At 52.4% G+C, this 23,720-nt stretch overlaps 1 protein-coding gene across 2 annotated transcripts in view; it reads right to left on the bottom strand.

The window, feature by feature from the left end:
• STEAP3 (STEAP3 metalloreductase) overlaps nucleotides 1-23,518 on the bottom strand; it is a 79,728-nt gene extending 56,210 nt beyond the window's left edge. For both annotated transcript variants that reach the window (XM_060151534.1, XM_060151533.1), the window contains exons 1-2: nucleotides 23,484-23,518; nucleotides 647-1,146 (exon numbers count right to left, since the gene is read on the bottom strand). In XM_060151534.1, coding sequence (XP_060007517.1) covers nucleotides 647-1,126 — 480 coding nt within the window. In that variant the 5' untranslated portion in view covers nucleotides 1,127-1,146; nucleotides 23,484-23,518. The remainder of the gene's footprint in view (nucleotides 1-646; nucleotides 1,147-23,483) is intronic.
• Nucleotides 23,519-23,720: the final 202 nt, after the last annotated feature.

Genomic DNA, 23,720 nt, shown 5'->3' with positions numbered 1-23,720 from the left:
AGCTCCGCAACGGGAGAGGCCACAGCAGTGAGAGGCCCGCGTACTGCAAAAAAACCCCACAAAAATACAAACAAAAAGACCACCTTGTCTTGGTTAGAGCTCCTCCTGCCAACAACAGTATGCAGCAATGGCTGTTTTCTGGAGCCATTTTCCACCCTCAGAAAAACCTGCTGTTGACTATTCTGAGAAATCCACACAGTTTTTGGAAGCCCCTGGAATAAATGAGATAAAGTTTGGGACATGCCTGCTTCCTTAGGACCTGGCACATGAGTGTGTTACCTTCTTCTTTCTAAGTGCAATCCTAAAAGCAAAATCTCTCCTCTTCTTGACTCCAAATAGTAAAAAGAAAACCATCAACCTTTTCCTCCTTGCCTTCTTGGAAATCAAATTACCATAGAAGAAAGAACATGATTTCAGGTTCCTAGGAACTGGGTTCAAATCCCAGTTCACCAAGCTGTGAGACCTAGTGTGAGTAAGTTCATTAACATCTCTGAGCCTCAGTTTCCTGCTCTGTAAAATGGAACTTTGCAGGGCTGTGAGATGAGCTGAGATAATGTACATAAACAGCCTGGTACACCAAGGGCCCTCAATGGAAGTTAGCCGTTTACATTTATTGTTACGTGACTGGCATTCCTCCAGCACCTACCTGCCTGTTTCCATCCCTTGGGCCAGCCTGCAGGGTCCAGGCAGAGATGACATTGAAGGCCTTGACCACTGTGCAGGTGGGGAAGAGGGAGGCCAGGTACTCAGCATTGGACTCATGGTGCCGAAGGTGCTCCTGCTGTGTGGGGTTGCTCACGTCCACCAGGATCTTGCCGGCCAGCTGGTCACTGAGACCACATAGTGTGGAGTAGTGTTCCCGGAACATAGCCACGAAGATGACCTCTGGGGACCCCACTGCCTCCTCCTGGAGAGTCACTTGTGCTGCTGAGGGGAACAGCCCAGCCGTGCGTTTGGGGTTGCGGCTCCCCACCACCACGCTGAAGCCGGAGCCCACCAGGCGTGTGGCCAGGGAGCGGGCAAAGTCCCCACTGCCCAGGATGCCCACTTTGGGAACCTCCCTGGGGGCCTCGGCAAGGCTGCCGTCACTGTCCACCAGGTGGCGGCTGATGAGTGGCTTGTCCATCTCTCCTGATGTTCTGGTGGCTAGAAGAGAAAACAGGAACTTGATCAGTGGAGGGCTTCTGGACTGCCCCTCCTACCAGCTCCCTCTCTTGTCCGCTGGAGCTGCACGGGGGTCCAACATTCACCCAACAGGGCTTTATGAGCATTAACATGTGCGAGCACGGGGGCACCAGCTGAACAAGACCCAGCCCCTTCCTGAGGAGGACACAGCCTCCAGAAAAGGAGAGGAAAGGACCTCTGCCCTCCACACTCTGTCCTTTGTCCTGAGTTATTTCCTTGGTACAAATTTGAAAGCGTGAGAGTGCTGAGAAAGAAGGGTATGGAATTTCTGTGATCGATGCTATGCAGTGCCATACGTCTTCTCAAAAGGGTTATGTAATGGCCGGTGTTACTACCCAGGAGTGACCCAACCTCAGCATCACCAGGTTTATCCGATTACCAGGAAGGGTAGACATGTTCCTGTGCTTGTTTACATTTTGCATTTTGGGATGGTGTCTCTGACGCTCTTCTTTAAGTAGATGACGGGCAGCTTAAAGGCAGGGACCTCATCTTATTTGACTTAGGATCTCACCATTTGTCCCAAGGCCTGGCACAGAGCTGGTGATCAATGTTTGCTGAATGAATGAACACTGAAATCCTACTCTCTGAGGGTGGGATTGGAGTGGGACATGACAGTGAATGGGACCCTAAGATTGGGTGGGTGCCCTGGGAGCTCCTTTACTAAGTCTGAGATATGAGGGGACATGGAGGAAACCCTGGACTTGGGCCACGAATTTATAGTAAACTTGGGTGGGAAAATTATTTGTTTTAATGGTCACCAACTTCTAACTGAAAGTTGCTATTTTCTTCAAGTATGAATGTGAGCAGCAACACAGTAGTATTAGCCTACCTGTGAGTTTGTCACCATTAATGACCAATGTCACATCACAAATTTAATTGTGAAAGAACTCTACAAATACAATTTAAACTCATCATTATTTCAAAATTATGGTACGTGCAACACTTCAATACAGAAAGCAAATATTAACATATCTGAAGGGAAAATAGACAACTTTATAAATAACAGTAGGGGACTTCCCTACCCCACTTTCAACCATGGATGGATCAGACAAAAAAAAAATCAGTATGGGAACATTGAACTTGAACTGTACTTTAGACCAAATGAACCTAACAGACATATAGAGAACGTTCTATCCAATAGCAGCACAATACACTTTCTCCTCATGTGTCACAGAATAGTCTCCAGGACAGAGCATCTGTTAGGTCATAAAACACATCTTAACAATTTTAAAAAGACTGAAATCATATCAGGTATATTTTCTGACCACAATAGTATGAAACTAGAAATCAATAACAGGAGGAAAATTAGATAATTCACAAATATGTGGAAACTAGTACACTCCTGAACAACGAATGAGCCAAAGAAGAAATCAAAAGGGAAATAAAAAAAAAACTATCTGAAACAAGCAAAAATTGAAGTACAACATACCAAAAAGTATGGGATGAAGCAAAAGCAGCTCTAAAAGGAAAGTTTATAGCTTAGTGGCAAAATGAAGAAAAAAGAAAGATCTCAAACAACTTAACTTTACACCTCAAGGAACTAGGAAAAGAACAACAAACTAAGTCCAAAGTTAACAGAAGGAAGGATATAACAAAGATCAGAGTGGAAACAATTGCAATAAAGGCTAGAAACACAAGAGAAAAAAAAAATCAATAAAACTAAGACCTGGTTTTTTGAAAAGGTAACACTGACAAACCTTTAGCTAGATTCACAAAGAAAAAAGAAGACTCATATAAGATAAAAAAAGAGAGACATTACAACGGATAACACAGAAATACAAAAGATCATGAGACTATTATGAACAATTATATGACAACAAACTGGACAACCCAGAAGAAATGGATAAATTCCTAACAACATACCATTCTACCCAGATTGACTCATGAAGAAATAAAAAATCTGAACAGGCCAGTAATGAGTAAGGAGGTTGAATCAGTGATGTAAAAAACTCCCCCAACAAAGAAGGGCTTGGACTGGGGGGCTTCACTGGTGAATTCTTCCAAACATTTCATGAAGAGTTAACGCTAATCCTTCTCCCACTCTTCCAAAAAACTGAAGAGGAGGGAACACTTCCAAGCTCATTTTATGAGGCCATCATTACTCTGATATCAAAGACAGATAAGGACACTACATGAAAAGCAAATTACAGGTCAATATCCCTGATGAACATAGATGCAAAAATCCTCAATGAAACACTAGCAAACTGAATTCAACAGCACATTAAAAGGATCCTACACCATGATCAAAGTGGGATTTATCTCTGAGATGCAAGGATGGTTCAACATAAGCAAACCATTAAATGTGAAACACCACATTAACAGAAGAGGGACGAAAATGATATGATCATCTCAATAGATGCAGAAAAAAACATTTACCAGAATTGAACATACTTTCATCATAAAAACTCTCAACAAATTAGACACAGAACTAGGAAGGTACTTCAGTATAATAAAGGCCATATATGACAAGCTCACACCTAACATCATACTCAATGATGAGAAGCTGAGAGCTTTTTCCTCTAAGATCAGGAATAACACAAGGGTGCCCACTCTTGCCGCTTCTATTCAACATAGTACTGCAAGTCCTAGCTTGAGCAATCAGACAAGAAAAAGAACAAAGGCATCCAAATTGGTAAGGAAGAAATAAAATTATCTTTGTTTGCAGTTGACGTGATCTTATATATAGAAAACTCTAAAGACTCCACCAAAAAACTGTTACAACTAAGAAATTAATCCGGTAAAGTTGCAGGATACAAAATCAACATACAGGGCTTCCCTGGTGGCACACTGCTTAAAGAATCTGCCTGCCAATGCAGGGGACACGGCTTCGAGCCCTGGTCCAGGAAGATCCCACATGCCGCGGAGCACCAAAGCCCATGCACCACAACTACCGAGCCTGCGAGCCACAACTACTGAAGCCCTCATGCCTAGAGCCCGTGCTCCGCAACAAGAGAAGCCACTGCAATGAGAAGCCAGCACACAGCAAGGAAGAGTAGCCCCCGCTCACCGCAACTAGAGAAAGTCCATGCCCGGCAACAAAGACCCAACTCAGCCAAAAAAAAAAAAAAAAAGAATCAACATACAAAAATCGGCTGTGTTTCTATATGCCAACAATTAACTATCTGAAAAAGAAATTAATAAAACAATCCCATTTACAATACCACCAAAAAGAATAAAATACTTAGGAATAAATTTAACCAAGGAGGTGAAAGAGCTGTACACTTAAAACTACGGAACACTGATGAAAGAAATTGAAGAAGACACAAATAAATGGAAAGACATTCAGATTCAAAGCAATCTCTATAAAACTCCCAATAGCATTTTTCACAGATATAGAAAAAAAGTCCTAAGATTTGTATAGAACCACAAAAGACCCCAAAGGGCTGAAGCAATCCTGAGCAAGAAGAACAAAGCTGGAAGCATCACACTTCCTAATTTCAAATTGTATTACAAAGCTATAGTAATCAAAGCAATATGGTACTGACATAAACCAACGGAACAGAATAGAGAGCCCCAGAAATAAACCCATGCATATATGGTCAATTAATCTTCAGCACAGGTGCCAAGAATACCCAGTGGGGAAATGACAATCTCTTCAATAAATGGCACTGGGGAAACTGGACATCCCCATGGAAAAGAATGAAACTGGACCCACATCTCATATCATACACAAAAATCAACTCAAAATGGATTCAAGACTTAAACTCAAAAAAAAAAAAAAAAAAAAAAAAAAGGTAAGACCTGAAACTGTATTACTGTCTTAGAAGAAAACACTGGTCTTATCAATGACTTTTTTTGGATTTGACACCAAAAGTACAGGCAACAAAAGTAAAAGCAAGCAAGTCTAGTCTGACTAAGTCAAACTAAAATGTTTTTGCACAGCAAAGGAAATAATCAACAACATGAAAAGGTAACCTATAGAATGGGAGCAAATATTTGTAAAAATATATTTTTGGGACTGTGTTTCAATATAGTAGGTATTCTTTGTAACCCTATGTAATTTTATGTATGTAAGAAGAGCGTTATTCTGAGCAGAAGTTTAGGGGCTTCACCAGTCTATGAATTCATGGGGGTCCTCGGCATAGGAGGGTTAAGAATCCCTGCCTGGAACCAGTGGAGCTGCAGGGATGGCTTTTTAACACCCTCTTCCCACTTTCCACAGAAGCCTCCTGGCACGCGCTACACACCGGGTGAGGTGGGAGGCACAAGATCTAACACAAGGGGGTGCAGGGGAACCAGGAGGCTGTGTCCTGGCTCTCCCACGAACCAGCTGTGTGTCCTGTGCCTCTCTGGGCCCCAGCTTCCACCTTTGTAAATGGAGGTCACAATCTCTGCTCCGAGATGGCAGACAATGCAATCTTAAAAGGCTTTGAAAACTGACCTGGACGTTTTACAAGGGGGCAGCAGCAGCTCCTAGCTATGGGATGGCCACCACGTGCCAGACACTGCTGTAGGTGATGTGTGACGCGTTGACGAGTGGCGGTCATCCAGTCCTCACAGAACCCCATGAAGTAGGGCCATTATTATCCCCAACTTAAAGAAGACGAAATGGAGGCTCAGAGAGGTTGAGACACCTGCTTCAGGTGGCACAGAGGGGAAGCGGAGGAAGGAAGAATGGGACACAGGTCTGTCGGCCTCTGTAGTCTGAACTTCCCCAAGAGTCTTACTGCCCAGATGGAGGACAGTGACCTGTCCAGCAAGTAGCAGAGCTGGGACCACCCTGGCTGAGAAGAGAGGGTCAGTGTGGAAGTGGACGCAGTGACCGAGAGTCAGGGACCCGTGTTGCTGTCCTGCGTCCACCAAATACAGGCAACTCCCCTAGCGTCTCGTGCCTCTGAAGTGGTTTCAGAGCATCGCCCTGTCTCTATCACAGACACCAGGGACCAGCTGAGCTAAGCCCCTTCAGGGTCATTTTTTTGGGGGACACACAAATGGAGGGGCCATGACCACACAGACATACAAGCACCAGCCAGGGCCTCCACGCTGCTCAGGCCAGGCTGACTGTGGGCTCAGACGGGGATTGCCACTCCCTGAAAAACGGGAAAGAGCGTTTTCTGCCTGGTCTGGGTACAGGATATTTTTCCAAGTGGTGATGATCTATGCTTTGTAGACGCAAATGGGCCTCCCGAGGATCCCCGGAGCCCAGGCTTAGAGTCGTGTGTCCATGGGCTGCCTTAGCACCCGTCGGGTAAGCCTGGGTTCTAATTCTCACTCTGCCACCTTGGGCCTGTCAGTGCCTCAGTTCCCCAGCTATAAAAGGGAGAGATCACAGTACCTTCCTTATGGGGAGGTTGTAGGAATGAAGCCAGTGTGGGTATAGCACTCAGAACAGAGCTCTCGGTATGTTGTAAGCACTGGGTGGATGGCTGTCGGCAATGACGCAGACACTGGTTGCCAGCACCGTCCCAGCAGCGGGGGTGAGGCAAAGTAAGGATGTACAGACCCTGTCAGCACCTCTGCAGCCCTGGGAAGAGGGGCGAGTGGTGACAGGGGCCTTGCAGGTGGCCTCAGACTCCCAGGCCAGAGCCAGGGATTTGGGCCAAGGTAACTGTAAATCCCTCCCCAGGGACTCCAGCCCTCCCTATGGGTCAGTCATGACTGGGACAGATACCCCAGGGCTTTCCCCAGTCCCTGCCTCAGCCACCTGGAGACACCAGTCCTGGGGCAGGTTTTGTCCCTACGGGGAGGGAGAGTCACCACGCTGAGGCCTTCAGGTCGTCTTCACATTTGCTAGCAATTTGGAGGATCCCAAGTAGATTCCCTCCTGGACAGAAGCCTCTCCTCCGGCTTTGCTCTCTCTCTTCTCCCTCCCATCTCCTGGGCAACTACCACGTGCTGAACACTTAGGAACATAAGGATGAACAAGATGTGCTTCCCACTTTCGGATGGTTTATAATCCTGTGCGTGTTGGGTGGCGTGTCCACCCATGAGTGGATGCAGGGAAGGAAGGGATGCGGCTGCCAAAGGGGCAGCCAGGGAGGGCTTCATGGCACACACAGCATCTGCTGGTCCTTGCAGAGCCCCGACTGATTCACAGCCTCACGGCAAACCTGAACCAGCCCAAAGAGAAAGTCAGTGAGACCTGGACTTTGCATCCTGTCCTCGTTTATCTCGAGACTTAGCATTACAACGGGGGGAGGAAGGGTTTGGGGCTGGCACTCAAGGCTCACTGCTGAGAACCTCATTCGGTCCCCTTTTGGGGACCCCAGACGAGGCAGCTGCAGCAGAGGGAAGCCACGGGCACGGGCCTGATGGCCTGGGGCTGGTCCCAGCTTTGCCCCAAACTGGCCCTGGGACATGGGAGCATCTGGGGACCCTATTAAACATCCCAGACTTATGGTCCCAAGGGGCCCTGCTTTTAGCGGCAGGGTAAATGGAAATTAAACGTAAAGCACCTCTAAAGTGCTTGCTACCAAAATTCGATCCTTGGGACAGGAAAACGCCAGGTTGTAACGCCTCCTTCCCCTCCAGCTCGGACGCAGGGACACAGCCACCTGGGCAGAGGTGCTGGGTTCTAATCATAGCCACGCCCATCACTCACTACCCAGGTGCCTCTGCACCTTAGTCCCCTCACGTTTAAAATGGGGACACGAATTGTACCTCTACCATGCCTTGTTGTGAGGATGAGACTAGTTAACGAGAGCTCAGAGCCACCTTTTCTGGCTGGTGCTATGTGTACACGTGCGTGCGTGCGTGCGTGCGTGCGTGTATTCTCTGAAGTGCTTCACGGGCCTTTCAAAATTCTTCCACCCTCCCAGTGCCCAGCACAAGGCCTGCTGCTGGCGTGATGTTGGCGAGGGTAGGACAGGTGGTAGAGTCCTGGAGGCCCCAAAGGTCCAGCAGAGTCCTTGTTGACTGTCCATGTGGCCCAAAGGTGAGAGTGCCTAATCCTGGCTGGGCCCTGGCTCCCTGGCTGTTCTATTTACAGATCTGGGGGTGGGGGGAGGAATCCAACAGCTGCTGGGCTCGGGGGGCCTGCGGCCTGCACACACAAACCTGCCCGTCTCTCCCTCCCAGGTTGTGGACAAGCAGCACGGAGGCCTGGGTGTGCAGGCGCTGGCACCAGCTGCGGTTCCCAGTCCTCTCTGGGTCTCTGCCTGCCTTGCCTGGTCTCGCCTCCTTCCCGGCAGGGCCCTGCCATGGGCTGTTTGTGGCTGGGAGCCACGCCTGGCCCACTGGCCTACCTGCCAGCTCCCGTCCGCTCTTGGGCAGGCCAGCGGGCCAGGCGTGGCCCCCAGGCACGTGGGCAGGCAGGGCGTGGACAAGCCCGCGGCCTGTTCTGCACGGGCAGCACGCAGCCCTTCAGACCCCAGTGGCCGGAGCAGGCCACGGCCGGGAAGGGATCACCATGGAGTTGGGTGTGGGTAGGTGGCGGTGGGGTGACCAGCTGGGCAGCCGGCAGCCGGATGGTCTACAAGCCAACTGGGGTGCCGCCCACCCCCTCCCAGCCAGAGGCTGACTCAGGTAGCACTTCTGGCCTCGGGGACTGACAGAGGAATATGGCCCAGTTCTTGTCCTCAAGCAGCCCACAGTTATCTTCAAACTTTAGTTTTAGATTTTAACATTAAATTTGGGGGACACATTCCTATCACTGCTCTATTTATTTATAAATATATTTAAATATGACTGGTGCACTATAATGTTATATACAGAATAAATCATATATAAACAAATATAAATGTAAAGAGATAAGTCTAAAATTTAAACACAGACAGAAGCTCTGAGCTTTCTTCCTGCTCCCAGGGATGACCCCTTACCATCCCTGGGGAGGTCCACACCCTCCTAGACATCTGGGTCCCTGCAGAGTGACAGGCGCCAAGACGCAATTGAACAAGGTCTCCTGAGAGAGGACGCTGCCTTCAGGCAGGGCAGCTGGGCGGCTTCCTGCAGGAGGTGGGCCTGAGCTGAGCCTTGAAGGATGTGAGAGGGAGCCTGGAAAAGCCTTCTAGAAAGAAGAGCCTGTGTGAGCAAAGGCCCAGGGGCCGAACAGCAGGTGTCCACAGACAGCTTGCGGCCCCAGGGGGAAACTGGTGTGCGCCTACAGCCAGCACCCGGGAGTTGGCAAGCCATAAATGAAAACACAAATTCTTGCCCAGAACTTTTTTTTAAACCTAAAAATTATAGGGATGAAAAGAGTATGGATCCGAGAGGCTGAAACTCTGGGTTCTATCCCGACGATTTCCTCACCAGTAGACACTGGACAAGTTACATCTTCCCCCTAGCTTCATCATCTGTAAAATGACCGAGGGCTGCCCGGCCTCGCTCAGTGAGCATGGGGTAGTTAAGCGCCTGGGGCTTTGCCTGTTGGCTTCTCTGTGCACTCCTGCGCCGCCCCACTCCCAGTCAGCTTTGGGAGGGTAGATAGAGATCACCATGCTTGTTCCGTGGCCCGACTCCAAAACCCAGCTCTGTGCCTGGCACACTGCAGAAGTTCCGTGCATGTCTGTGGCCAGAGATACACATCACGGGAGCTTACAGCTTCAAACCTTACTCTATTTTGTCCTTTGGGGGCAGAAATCCTTCCAAAATGCAGTGCATATTTCAAGAGAAGGCAGTCAGGTCCTCACCCAGAACCCAGAGATCAACCTGAGCTGCAAGAAGGGATGTTCTTGAGTCTCGTCTTGTTTCCATAGGAAAGTTCTATAGCCTTATACCCTCCCTCATTGTCAGGATATTTATCACAGCTGTCAGCCTGCTGGCCTCTTAATTAAAGCCCTCCCGGGTCTTGCTCACTTGCTGTGGACAAGAAATACAGATAACACACTTTCAAGAAAGTGAAAACACAACCCACAGAATGAGAGACGAATTTTACAAATCATATATCTGGTAAGGGACTTGTTTCTAAATATGTAAAGAACTCTTACAACTCAATATTAAAAAGACAACCTATATAAATATGGGCAAAGGATTTGAGTAGACATTTCTCCAATGATATACTAGCTGTCAATAAGCACATAAAAGGATGCTCAACATAATAGCCCCCAGGGAAATGCAAACTAAAACCATGGGATACCTCTTTACACCCACTAGGATGGCTTCATCAAAACAAGACAGAGAAAATAAGTGTTGGTGAGGATGCAGAGAAATCAGAACCCTCATCCACTGCTAGTGGAAAAGTAAAATGGTGTAGCCACTATAGGGAAAAGAGTCTGGAAGTTCCTCAAAAAGTTAAACACAGAGTTTCTATATGCCCCAGCAATCCCACTCCTAGGAACATATATAACCTAGAGAAATGAAAGCATATGTGCACCCGGGCTTCCCTGGTGGCGCAGTGGTTGAGAATCTGCCTGCTAACTCAGGGGACACGGTTTCGAGCCCTGGTCTGGGAAGATCCCACATGCCACGGAGCAACTAGGCCCGTGAGCCACAACTACTAAGCCTGCGCCTCTGGAGCCTGTGCTCCGCAACAAAAGAGACCAGGATAGTGAGAGGCCCGCAAACCACGATGAAGAGTGGCCCCCGCTGGCGACAATTAGGGAAAGCCCTCGCACAGAAACAAAGACCCAACACAGCCAAAAAATAAATAAATAAACACATGTGGGGTTAAAAAAAAAAAAAAAGGTTGGTCCAGTTTAAAAAAAAAAAAAAATAGGTGCATCAATATTCCTAGTAGCACATTCACAATACCCAAAGAGTGGAAACAACACAATGACCGTCAACTGACGGATGCTTCAACAACATGTAGTTTATGCAACACAATAGAATAATATTCAGTAATGAAAAGGAATGAGGTACTGATACACGCTACAACACGATGAACCCTGAAAATATTACGCTAAATGAAAGCAGCCAGTCACAAAAGGTCACCTATTGTATGATTCCATTTATATGAAATGCCTAGAAATAGGCAAATCTATAGAAACAGAAAGTAGAAGAGAGGCTGCCAGGGAGTAAGGGGAGAAGGGGTGGGGAAAATGGTACAGGGTTTCTTTTTGGAAGTGATGAAAATGTTCTAAAATTGACTGTAGTGGTGGTTGTACAGCTCTGTGCATACACGAAAAACCACTGGTTGTTTACTTTAAATGGATGAATTATATAGCATGTGACTTATAGCTCATTAAAGTTGTTACAAAAAAGCTGAGGGCTTCCCTGGTGGCGCAGTGGTTGAGAGTCCGCCTGCCGATGCAGGGGACGCGGGTTCGTGCCCCGGTCCGGGAGGATCCCACATGCCACGGAGCGGCTGGGCCCGTGAGCCATGGCCGCTGAGCCTGCGCGTCCGGAGCCTGTGCTCCGCAACGGGAGAGGCCACAACAGTGAGAGGCCCGCGTACCGCCAAAAAAAAAAAAAAAAAAAAAAAGAAAGAAAAAAGCCGAGATACCACACAGCCTGTTATTAATGTGTGTAAACTAAGAATAAACATGCTTTGGTGAGAGTTTAAGGACTCTTCAGTGAGCTTAATGCGTGAATTTTGTGACATCAATGCTGGTGATTCTGCAACCTTCCAAAGTTATTTCCTAGCTGTTTTCCAAAATTTGAGGTTTCTAAGCCCCAGGACCTCTAGCAAAGTGAGGCTTATGTTGGTGTAGGGGAGATGGTGCCATGGGCTAAACAGCCCTCTTGGCTACTGAGTGGGCCCTGCAGCTTTTGCCCACACAGCTACTTCTCTGCACTCCACCCCATGCCAGCAGACAGCTGTCCTAGAGCCACACTGGACGGCATGCGAGGAAGGGTACTGAGGCCTGCGGCCCACCCTGCCAGCTCCCAGGGTGGGTCAGTGAACAGGACAGATGTGTTCCAGTGAGAGGGGACTGGCAGGCATCATCTGCTACTCACCCAAGTGGCTGAGGGTTTATATAAAGACATGTGGCTAGAAACTGGTACACAACTGCAAATCTGCTTGCGTTAGGTCCGATCCATTCGTCTCTCCCCACCAAACTCATTCCCTCCTTAACGAGGCAGCAGATCAGCCCCCGAGAGCCATCACTGGTCATGGGGAAGCTCGTCCAGCAGAATGTGGTCTCGGGAAAACATCTGGATGCTCTGGATTTACTCAGGATCAGACGCCTTCGTAAACTGCGAGACAGGCCAGCAAGAACCCAGGCAGCTATGGGGTCACAGTTCAGCTGCGCCCCTTATGAGCTGGGTGGCTTTGGCAAGTCACTTTACCCCTCTGAGCCTCAGTTTCCTCATCTGTACAATGGAGCGATGTTACTTACCTGAATGAAATGTAGGAAGGATTGGATGAGATAAGCCAAGTGCCATGGTCTGAGCCTGTTAAGGTCACACAATTTTCAAGATGTTCCTTTCTGCCCAGGAGCTTTAAAAACCTTTGGTCTGTGTAACGCATAAATAGAAGCGCCTAAATCAATACACGGTGTTCTCTGCTGAATGGAAAAATTTACTCTGAAATTTTCTAAAAATAAGCTCTGAGATAATGGTCTGGGGATCTGCACACATTTCCCACCAAGACAACTGGAGGAAAAGACTTGCTGCTCTTTGGGACTCGGGAAGAGGTAAGAAGAGGGGGGCAGTAGAGCAGGGAGGGGTATAGTAGGGAGAGGCTGGTGGTCAGGGGCAGGGCACCAGGGTGGTCTGGGACTGGGCAGTGAGCCCTCTAGGGGTTGCTAGTCCCAACACCGGGCTCCCTAATGGCTCCTCATGCCATTGAGGTCCCCGGCCACCCTTCCTCACCAGCATCCCCAGCTCCTGGATCAAACCCTACTAGCTGCCTCTCTGCCTTCCCACCCTTTGAGAACAGCCCTTTCCCACTGACAGTATTTCTCTCCTTCCTGCCTGTCTCCTCCCGGGACTCCAAGTTCCTTGAGGGCGAGAAAAGAGTGAAACTCACTTCTGTAATCCCAGCACTTAGCCCAGGGCCATTAGGTCAAGCCTGAGCTACACTGGAGTCATCTGGGGGGCCTGTTAAAACATACTGCTGGGCTGCAGTCCCAGGATTTCTTTTTTTTTTTTTTTTGCGGTACGTGGGCCTCTCACTGTTGTGGCCTCTCCCGTGGCGGAGCACAGGCTCTGGACGCGCAGGCTCAGCGGCCATGGCTCACGGGCCCAGCCGCTCCGCGGCATGTGGGATACTCTCGGACCGGGGCACGAACCCGTGTCCCCTGCATCGGCAGGTGGACTCTCAACCACTGCGCCACCAGGGAAGCCCTTCCCCAGGATTTCTGAAGCTGCCGGTCATAGGACCCCCGGCTGAAAATCACTGCAGTAGATGTTCACAAAAGGTCTATGTGAGGGGTGAGTGAATTAATGCGTCACTTCTCAAATTCTTATAGACGGGGCCAGCTCTCCATAAAGCCCTCCCTGACCCACAGGGCCCCTGGTATCAGTATCTCCCCTTATGTTCCTCTTGGTCTTGAGGGTCAGGTGTGTGTGCCCCATTGCTGCACACCCTGGCCTCCCAAAGCTGGCTCCTTCTGGTAAGGAGAAGGTGGTCCAGGCCATGGCGGCATTGCCCACTCAGCCAACGAGGCAAACCCTCCAGGAGAGTCGCTCCCACGGTCCCCTCCCCTCCTGTACGTGGGTCACCAGGCCCACTGCAGGCTGAGGGTGAAGAGAGTAGTAGAACTGGGAGACCACACAGATCCTGGGGACCCAGGAGCCCCCAACACAACAACTGGGGTGATTATCCCAGAGTACGAGTTTCCTGGATGACCTAGAATTCAGATGGCCTGACACCATATTCATGACTTCCTTTCACTAAGATTTAATAGCCAGGCCTGGAGCAAGTGCTCACGGGCACAGAGGCAGGAGGGTGGTCAGTGCTGGTTGCGAGGGGGAGGGAGTCGGTGGTCAGCGCCAAGACCAGGGGCGCAAAGCGGGAAGATGCTAGGGTCCCCATGCTGCCCAACTCCAGGGGCGTGATTTGCACTGTGATCCGTGTGAACAGGGCCCTCTGGAGATGTACAGTGCACAGCCTGCACAGTTTAATGCAAAGGTTGGTCCTGCCAATGCTCGTCTGAAAAATGTCCTCATTTGTTGTTCCCTGAGTACCCACTGCAGGTGTTCTGGCAGGTGGCTAGAAGACGGCTTGTCCTCTTGGGACTCTTGGAAAGGCCAGCTACACCCCGCAGCCAAGAGAGAAGTGCTTGCAAGAGGGCGTGCCCAGCTCTGCGGCAGCCAGGGAGGAATGCCTGTCTCTGCCCAGGGAGGTCAGGGCGCTGGCGTGTGGAAGCAGCCAGGACCCCTTAATCCCGCCAGGCTAGAGGCTGTCGGCAGTGGCCGCTGAACCTGCAGCCTCGGCACCTGGGGTTGGGTGGCTTCTTGCTCTCCGGGGACACCCGCTGCTGCAACCCCTGGGACCAGATGGGTCTCGTGGGATGTTGCTGTCCCCACCTTCCCCCGTGCCGTGGTGTAAATCTGCGGATTCAGCAATGGGCACCCTGCTCCCGGGGAGGCTGGAGGACGGGAAAGGGGCAGAGGCAGGCAGCCGAGCCAGAGAGAGGCAGCTCCCGGGGCTCCTGCCGAGGAGCTCAGCCCGCCTCACGTGGCCAGTTTCTTGGGTTGGGGAGCCTAGGCTTCCCCAGCTCCGCCCTGCTGATGGGCCACCTTTTCCAGGTGGCCTCCGCACTCCTGTCACATTACCACTGACTGCACACACCGGTTCACTCATCTGTCACCCCGCCAGACTGGGGGCCACTTCCAACTCATTTCTGTGTCTCTAGCATCCAGCCTGGGGCCTGGCACCATGTAGGTGCTCGATCAATGTTTGTGGCTTGAATGACTTAACTGCTAGATTCTGTGCCTGAGGGCAGAGTGCGCCTGAGTGAGTCCTGGCTGTTATCCCCAGAACCTAGCTGGGGTCCTCCTGCACCCAGTGGGGATTCAATCATACAATGCGTTTCGAGTCCCTCCGGTAGCCTGGTCATACTGTTAGAACTGGCCAGACATTTCACTATTTGATGAACTTTGTAACACAGAACACCAATGCACAGCTGTGCTTAAACACTGCAAATAAACAGAATAACACAAATGCAGCTTAGCTTATGCAACTCTGGCAAAAGTAGGAAATCAAACCCCATAGCCGAGGCACATCAGGGTGCAGCCTGGTAAGTGCATACCCAGGGAAGGAGGCTTCAGGGATGCTGGGTCGATGGCTCCAGGGCCCAATGAGCCTCTGAGCCAGGGGGTAGAGCGGTCTGCCCAGTCTCCATCAGGGAGAAGCGTCTGGGGCAGGTGAGGCCCAGCTGCGGCTTCCGGCAGATGGCCTCCGTGGCTTTTCCCAACCAAGGCCCGCCTGATCTATAGTCTCGACTCTGGCCATCCCCCCTTATGCTTTTTTCCCCCCCGCTCAAGTCATAGATTTAATCTCTGTGCCTGGAAATTCCTTTTCCTCCAGAGGACAAAATTCACAGTGCAGCAGAGAGGCCACTCCTCTGTGAAGTCCTCACCCTACCTCCCCTTCAAGGCAGGATGAATGCCCCTCCCCTAGTTCCCTTGGCTCCCTGCAGCATAGGTAACAGGACAGAACCAGCACACGATGGCAGGTACTTTCCTTAGTACCTACTTGGACTTAGAGGTCCAAGGGGTGGATGGCGGTGGGGTCCCTAGCCCCCTTTAATCTCCGTCACCCCTCCCCATGTGCTAATGTTAGTATGAAAACGAATACCCTTGGTATGAATAATTTACATTTCCCAGTCAGGTAAAGTGAATAACACCTCCTACAAAATCGTTCCCATTTTATAGACCTGAAACAGATAATCTAAGTAAAAAGCCGGCTACTTGCTATGCAAATAGAAGCAGCTTTCAGGGAAGTCCCCTAGTTCCCCCTTCCCTCCACGTGACTGCCCCTGAAGCCACATCATGGAGAAATCCCGGGACTCCCCGGGGCTCTGAGGTTCGCCTGCCCTCCCCTACCGGGATGCAGCTGGGAGGCCACATCCCGGCACCCGGGGCTCTGAGGTTCGCCTGCCCTCCCCTGCCGGGATGCAGCTGGGAGGCCACATCCCGGCACCCAGCTAGTGCCTGGAAGCTGCCACATCACCGTCGATCAGGAGTCAAAGAAGAGGACTTACCGTGAGGCGGGGCCCGACTCAAACGGCGGGGAGACTCTGACTGTGGACTTGTACACTCAGGGGATCATTACTTCCATTTTACAGATGAGAAAACTGAGGTGGAGGCCCCACTGTTGGCTCTTGCCCTAGTCCCGTCCAGTCCCTGCATTCAAGCTGCCTCTGGGGCAGTGAGGCTGGGCAGCTCGTGGCCGTGGGCATGAGTCGTAGCCGGTTACCTGGTCTACGTGGGGCTCTGAGGTGGTCTTGGCTTCCTTGTGGCTCTCCCTCTGCCCTGCTGAGCTGCCCAAACTCATACTTTCCAGCCTCTCGTTCTCAGGCTGTATCTGCAAATCTGGGGCTGCCCTCTTCTCCTAGATTCTAAACCAAGGCAGCGCAGGCCCTCCCTCACTGATCTCAGGTGAATGGGTCCAGGGGGCAAGAAGGAGGTGCTACCTGAGTCCAGGTGCCCCTCACACACACACAGCCTCCCCGCCAACAGCTGACTTGAGGGGAGACAGCATAGAAGATGCTGGTCTCAAATCCAGGTTTAAAAGCTGGGTCATAGCCACACACATCTTAATTGGTGCATTTCTATTTTCTCTGTGGGCATTTTGCCTTTCTGATGGACTCTTACAAACATTTTACTGTTACATTTCTTGTAATACTGCCTGGAATCGTTATTTAGACATCATTAAAAAATCATTATAGTTTTAAAAAGAAGGCTGAGAAGCTCCTACAAAAGAGAATACGAGAAGCACGGGTGCGTACACGCTCATACAAGCCTGTACACACACAGATACACGCACGTGCAAGTGTGGTTGGACAGAAAAGAGAGGTTTATCACCACACCGCTTGCAAAATAGAAGTGAATGAATAATTTTTAGGGCTTTATGCAGACATTTCGATTTTTGAAACATTCTAGAAAAATCCGGTTTGATTACTTACACCAGTCGTTCTCTGATAAACCAACCCAGAAGTGGTTACCGATAAGTAAAATTTACAATTCCCAAATGGACCTGCCTTCCACAGAAATACATCATAAACACGAACCTTTTTTTTTTTGTAACACACCAGAACCCGCAAAGCTCTTGTTCTCATTAACTGAAGGCACTGTGTGTGATAAATCCTTAAACCCCTCATTCTGAAAAGGTTCCTGACTTAACGTGCACATGATAAGATCTCCCATCTTGGCAAGAACTTCACCAGACTGTGCTCTTTGGTGCCAGTTGCCAAACGGGGGCTCCCTGAGGTGCCGGGGTCCACTTAAGCAGGCCAGGGGCTCGTGGGGCTGGAGGGAGGGGCCCACACACTGCCCAGGCCACCTTGGCTCTCACCGGACTCACCCACGACAGGCTGACGTGAGGGTCTGAAGCACGGGTCCTTGACAGCCCCACTGTGATCTGGCCACCCGTTCCTGCTGGGGCCTCCCTCTGACCTGCGCGCAGCCTGACTTTGGTTTTGAAGACAGGCGGATGCTGAGGAGGCGTGGGACCTGCCACGGGCCAGGCTGCCGGCCCCCTCAACCTGCACTCCAGTCCCTGGCTGCAGGGAGTGGACGGGGTAGTGACTGCTGCTCGGTTTCAGAGTGCACTGCGGGAGAGTGGCTCTGTCTTCATGCTTCCTGTTTAGGGAGGAAACCTCACTGGTGGTAATTAGTAGCTCAGAGTCAAGTCTCTTTGCTACAGGAACTGAGGCGGGACAGACAGCAGAACCCAGGATACATAAAATGAATAAACGTCATCCACTGCAGGGCGGACTGCCTCACCACAGGGCTGTGTGTATGTGTGTGTGTGTGTGTGTGTGTGTGAGAGAGAGAGAGAGAGAGAGAGAGAGAGAGAAAAGGAGAAGGAGAAAGAGAAAGAGAGGGACGCCTTTACTTCTCGGATACAAAGCCGAACGTAATGGCTGCAGACAATGGCAATCTACCAGTTGCTGGGTGGGTGACGCATTGCAATAACTCTCGTTACATTTTGTACCAGCAAAGGCTTCACAGTCGTCTTTACTTGCTAGTCTGTGCCCATGGTGCGGAGAAAGACAGACAGACAGGAGGACCCACAGAAAGACAACCCTGTTCGGAGGGCAAAGCATGGATGGGGTGGGCCTGCCCGTGCCGGTGACCCTGCTCTGCCAGCGACCCTGGAGGCCACACCAACAGCACAGAGGGAGGCTAGAGGTTTGGAGGCTTTCGTATCATTGAAGTTAATTATGCCAAGTTCAGTCTCACGACAGGTGTATTTGATTGTTTTCAACTGGTTGGAAAACTGGCGATCTTGGGAAACTAGCTCTGAGTAAGCCTGGGCATCCGGGCCTTTGATGACCAGAATACATCACCCTGGGCTCCTGACAGGTTTACTCTTATTACCAGCAACAGATCGGGGCCTGCACGGTTCTCCGCTGGGGCTCCTAGGACCTGTCACTTCTACTCGAGTGCACCCGCCTGTGGGCAGGGGCATTCTGGCATCTTCTGTAGTCCAGCCTAGGCCAGCACGTGCAGACCGACTTTCCCCTACTCAGCTCACCCTGCCTCCTTCAGTCCCCGCTGCGCCCCACTTCCGCCAGGGCTGCTGCCTCCACCTGAAGTCCTGACAGCCTCATGGCCATCCAAATGCCCCTTCCCTAAAGACCCAGCCTGGGCCCTTGGGCCTGCCAGGTACCTCCCAGCCCCCCAGAGTCCTGAAACCCTCTCCCCCGCTCTGAATACAGAGGCAGCTGTTCAGGTGGGAGATCTAGTTAGACAGACCTAGGTGTGAACTCAGGTTTGGCCGTGTACCAGCAGTGTGAGCTTGGGCAGGCTATTTTCCTCCTCCGTTCTGATGGTTAAGTGAGACAGCGAACATGAAAGCCCCAAGCCCACATCTTAGCATTGCTCTTACTTACGCATGTCCTGCGTTCCACTGTGGGCCACCGGCCACAGGCAGCCCTGGCCTCTTCTCCCTCTGCCGCCTGGTAGCATTCTGTATCTTCACTCAGCTTCCCAACTGACTACAAGCTCCCTGAGGGCTCTCCACTCCTGTGTACCTACCCAGCCCCCAGCCTCAGTGAGGCTGGTAGACGCCTGCGGGCTGGGGGCTCTCAGGCAGTGCTCTAGAACAGTGAACACCAAATCGCCCAGGAGTTTCGGCAGCGGACTTCTGCGCAGCTCTGTGCGTGGAGCCGCTGCCTGATGCAGTAGCTGGGGTGGGCTCAGCACGCTCTGTTCCCATCAGAGCTACCGGGTGGTCTCCTAGCCCCTTGGAGAAGCTGCACAGTCAGGAAACCGCACTTCCTTCTGAAAGCAAACCCGCCAGGTATGAGCAGACAGGATGTCCTGGCACACCCCCATGGCTCCAGCTGTGATGTCCTGTCCCCTGGGGTTCTCCCTGAGCTCCCCCCAATCTTGGGATGCCCCCTCTCCCCTCGCTTGCCACACATAGCCACGCCGGATCAGAATGTTCAAGAAGAGTCGTAGCAAAAGTTACGGGAGGACAAAAGGCAGCCAAGCCAGAGCTTACAAAGCAGTCAGGCCTCCAGCCTCCAGGCTTCTAATCCAGCAACACCAGGAGGGCGGGGCTTCCCCGGATGGAACGCCCTGAGCCCCCATCACAACCCTTGGCCACCTGGCCCGGCACGTCTTGCTTTCTTCCCTTCCAGTTCCAGGCGCCACCTGACTTCCAGCCAGAGTGGAGCCATCTCCGCAGACCAGCCGCAAAGGGCGTGCGTGCCCTGACCTGCAGCGGCGGCTCAGGCCGCGTCCAGTGCATTACCGACCCACGTACACATCCGACTGGGCGCCCGGGCTCAGCACAGGCCCCTTGGATCCCAAAAGGCCCGTTTGGGTGACTCCACAGGCCCTGCGTTTGGCCGTCCTGTCTTTGCGCAGACTCCCCCTGGAGGGCCCGTCTCAAAGGGCCACCTGAAGCCCCCTAATATCCTCAGCTGTGAGCCCTGAGTCATTCAGCTTCAGAGAGACCTTCACCGCGACTGCAGGGCATGCTGTCGCCCTCCCAAGCCCGCCAGTCAAATCACAGGCCTACCCTTCCCACAGCTGACGGCCACCATAGGCATCGGACGCTCCAGTAACGGGAACGGTCCTCCCGTCACAGGCCCGGCACACCGGCTCTGGGAAACCGGCTGTCTACACGTGAACCAAGAAGGCTTAGGCCCACTCCCCGTGGAAAGCTTAGGAAGCCCATTCACCAGTCCCTAAATTCCTCTCCATTTACCTGTGACTGATTTGATAGTCTTGGGGCTGCATTTTTCACAGTTTAATCTCCTAATCGGAGAGCTCCAAAAGGCTGAAAACTGTGCTGTGCCCCGACCCCACCTGGCTCTCGTTAAGCAGAAGAGGGAACAAGGAGGAAGTTACTGCCTGATTGCAGGACAATCAGGGCTCACCCGTCGCACGTTCGGCCCGGTGACTGTGGTGACCGATGAGGACAGACTGATTGGAAAGAGTAATTCTCTAGTGACAGTTTTCCGCACCTGAGGAGGAGGGAAACATTTTGCTCTGGGTCGGAGTGCCAATGCAGGGGTTTAGGATCCTGCATAAAATTAGCAGCCACCGATCCCACCCTGACAGCAGGTACAGTGGTCAATACCTCCAGCTAGGCGGGAGCCGTCTCCGCTTTGGAATCCTGACTGGCATTAGCTGTGGGACCTGGGCCTCAGCTGCCCCACTTGTGTTCAGAAATAAGTGGAGGGCGTGGGTTTTTGTGGGATGATAAATGGCAACGGACACTCATCCTGCCAGAAGTGGGACTCAGCCAGGTCCTGAGTGCCTGGCACCAAGTCAGTGCTCAGTAAATGCTGAAAGAATAAACGATGAGGCAGAATTTGGACAAGCATAGAGTTAGCGGTTAGGAGCACAAATCTGGGCTCAAAAGAATGGAGTCTCGTGTTCTTGGGAAAGTTACATGGCTGGGAGAACAGCACCGTCTACTCGTAAGAGAGTCGGAAGGTTTAAGTGTGCTCACGCACATAACATGCTTGGCGTGTGGGAAGCGGGACGTTCAGTGATGGTGACAATTGCCACTTCAGGTGTGAAGGAAGAGGTGCTCACGGCACGCCAAGGATGTGAAGGGCTGACATGCAGAGGTCTGGGAACAGCGGGGCAGGTTGGACGGGCAGGTGGGTCCGGCTGCAGCGAGCAGGCAGAAGGAAGTCAGACTTGAAAACCACCTAGAGCGCCCTGTCCCCCCAACCCTTGCCTCCCCACCTCCAAGTTCTGTAATCTCCACAGCTCCCAAATTGAGGCCTGGGCCCGAGGTCAGGTCTGCGACAGAGAAGGGGAGCATGGAGGCCACGCTCTAGTGAGCCGAGGGATTCAGAGCAGAAGAGCAATGAGCCTGGAAGGTCCCCAGCCGACTTTAACACAAACTCTGGGGGAAGGGGGAGGGATCTGATATTTACTGCACTCCTAAAACCCAGCACTTCACACAGTGCACATACACCACCCCCGGCAGGCATTATTGTTCCTGTTTTACAGGAGGATTATGTCCCAAGCCCTTAGCAAGGTTTCCTAGACGAAGCGGGTTCAGAGAACTGAGGACTTGGCCAAGGCCACATGGTAAAGGGCTGTGATTCAGACTTGGGGGTCCACCTGACTGCAAAGCCAGGTGTCCTCCCCTGCAGGCAGCCTCTCCACTGCTCAGGTGTGCGGTTGGGCTTTAGTCCTTAAATTTCCCTTTTCAACTACCTGAAGCCCTGCGCAATACTCTGAGACGTCCAGCGAGGGAAGGGCCCTGAGTTAAGGACGGGAAACTTGAAGGGGAGAGGAATTTACCTGTTCGGCGTCTCTAGGCTGGAGAGGGCAAACCTATGGTCCCAGTGTGACCAGGCCTGGTCCTGGGGAGCTCAGCGGGCTTGGGGCTGGCTGTCCAACCCTCTAGTGAACAAACGGCCCGGCCTGAGCTCCCTGCGAGCTCTGAGGCCAGGGTCACCCCATGCCAACTCCAGGCCTTCCTCCCCCAGGCCTGGCTGAGGCTACCTGTCCACCATTCAAGGCCTCCTTCGGGGAAACCTTTCTACCCCAGTGATAGCCCCTGCCCCACTAGGTCCATTCATCCATCAGACATTGATTAAACACCTGCTCCAAGCTGACCCCTCTGCCGGCCACTGTGGATAGAGTGGGAATAGAGATGAGTTAGATACAGTCCCAGCCCTCCAGGCACTCCTGACTGGATGTAGGAGGGGTTCACTCTGCAGAATTGGATTCAGCCAGCTGTTGGTAGGACCTAGGCACCTGTTTTGTTTTTTTTTTTTAAGAAGCCATGCAGGTGACTGAAGGGGCACACCCAGGTGAGACTCTTTGGTCTTGTGGCTATTCTGACCCCCAGTACTGCATCCTTCAGGCTGCCACAGTCCTCTGAGAACGTGGCCTGTCTCTTCTCCCACTAGCAGGCTCCTCTGGGCTCTCAAGTCAGATAAATCCTACTTTTGCAACTTGCTACCCGGGTATCCTTGCAAAATACCCATGCTCTCTGAGGCTCAGTTTCCCCGTCTTAAACGAGATAACTGGTGCCTTCCTATGCTGAGGATTAACTGGGATATTGTGTGCAAAGCAAGATGTCTGGCACAGATGAGCGCACAATAAATGTCTGCTATTAATTATATCATCACTGCACTCTGATGGACAGAAATATTTCCCTGTGGGTATTTCCAGAATCCCTACTTCTGGAGCTGGAGAGGCGGCCCTGGAAACCCGCGAGGCCTCTCCGCGGAGTCCTCTGCCGGGGCTCCAACGAGACCTGTCTGCATTTTCCCCCGTGGACCCAGCCTCCTGGCCCTCAAAGGGAATATCAGCTTGTCGTACCCTCCCCTTCACCTATCCAGAGTGAACAAAGTTCCAACCACACCTCTCTGGGCAGCCTGCCCCCGATTTCGGGGAAACGGGCAAGGGAAATGGGGTAAGTCTGCCAGGTTCCGCGGGCAGAGCACACTGGTGCGTCCAGCCGCCTCCCGATCAAGGTCGGGAGCCCCCGCCCCTGCCGCCTGCTTAGCCCGCCCACCGCTCCCCCGCTCCTCGGAGACCGCGGGCCCGGAGCTGCGGGGAACCGGGGGCCGGAGGACTTGGCGGGTCCGCGGGCTGGGGCGCGAGAGGCAGCAGCCCGGGGGCTTAGCGTGGCCCCTTCAGTCTGGCCCCCGGCGCAGGCCGCGTCCGGCCTGCCCGGCCAGAGTGGCGCCTGAGGTTTGCGTCCCTGGGGAAGGAAGGCGCCCACGGAGTGGGGGACCCAGGACCCGGGTTCGCTGCCGCCGGGCACACGTGGCTCGGTCCCAGCGGCCCAGGTCTCCAGCACGCGCGCGGCGGCGCGCGACGAGGGCGCTCCGGGGCGGGCTCCGGGGCGGGGGGCGAGCGGGCGACGGGTCACTCACCTCTCAGGCCCGCCGCTCGGAGCAGCGGCGGCGGCAGAAGGTCCGCGGCCGAGGCGCTGGCGCTGCCCGGAGGCTCCTCCTCTCCCCCCGCCCCGCCTGCCCGCGGGGCCGGACCTGCGGGGGAGGTGGCCGCCCGCCAGGCCGCTGCTGCTTATCCGGCTCGGCCGCCTCCCCCGGGGCCACAATCGGAGAGCCGCAGGGTCCTCGGGCGGCAGGCACCGACGATCCTCCGCCCCT

Source organism: Lagenorhynchus albirostris, chromosome 6 (genome assembly GCF_949774975.1).
Source record: "Lagenorhynchus albirostris chromosome 6, mLagAlb1.1, whole genome shotgun sequence".
Classification (NCBI taxonomy): domain Eukaryota; kingdom Metazoa; phylum Chordata; class Mammalia; order Artiodactyla; family Delphinidae; genus Lagenorhynchus; species Lagenorhynchus albirostris.
Note: the sequence above shows the minus strand (reverse complement) of the source record. Positions and strands in the feature narration are given on the sequence as shown.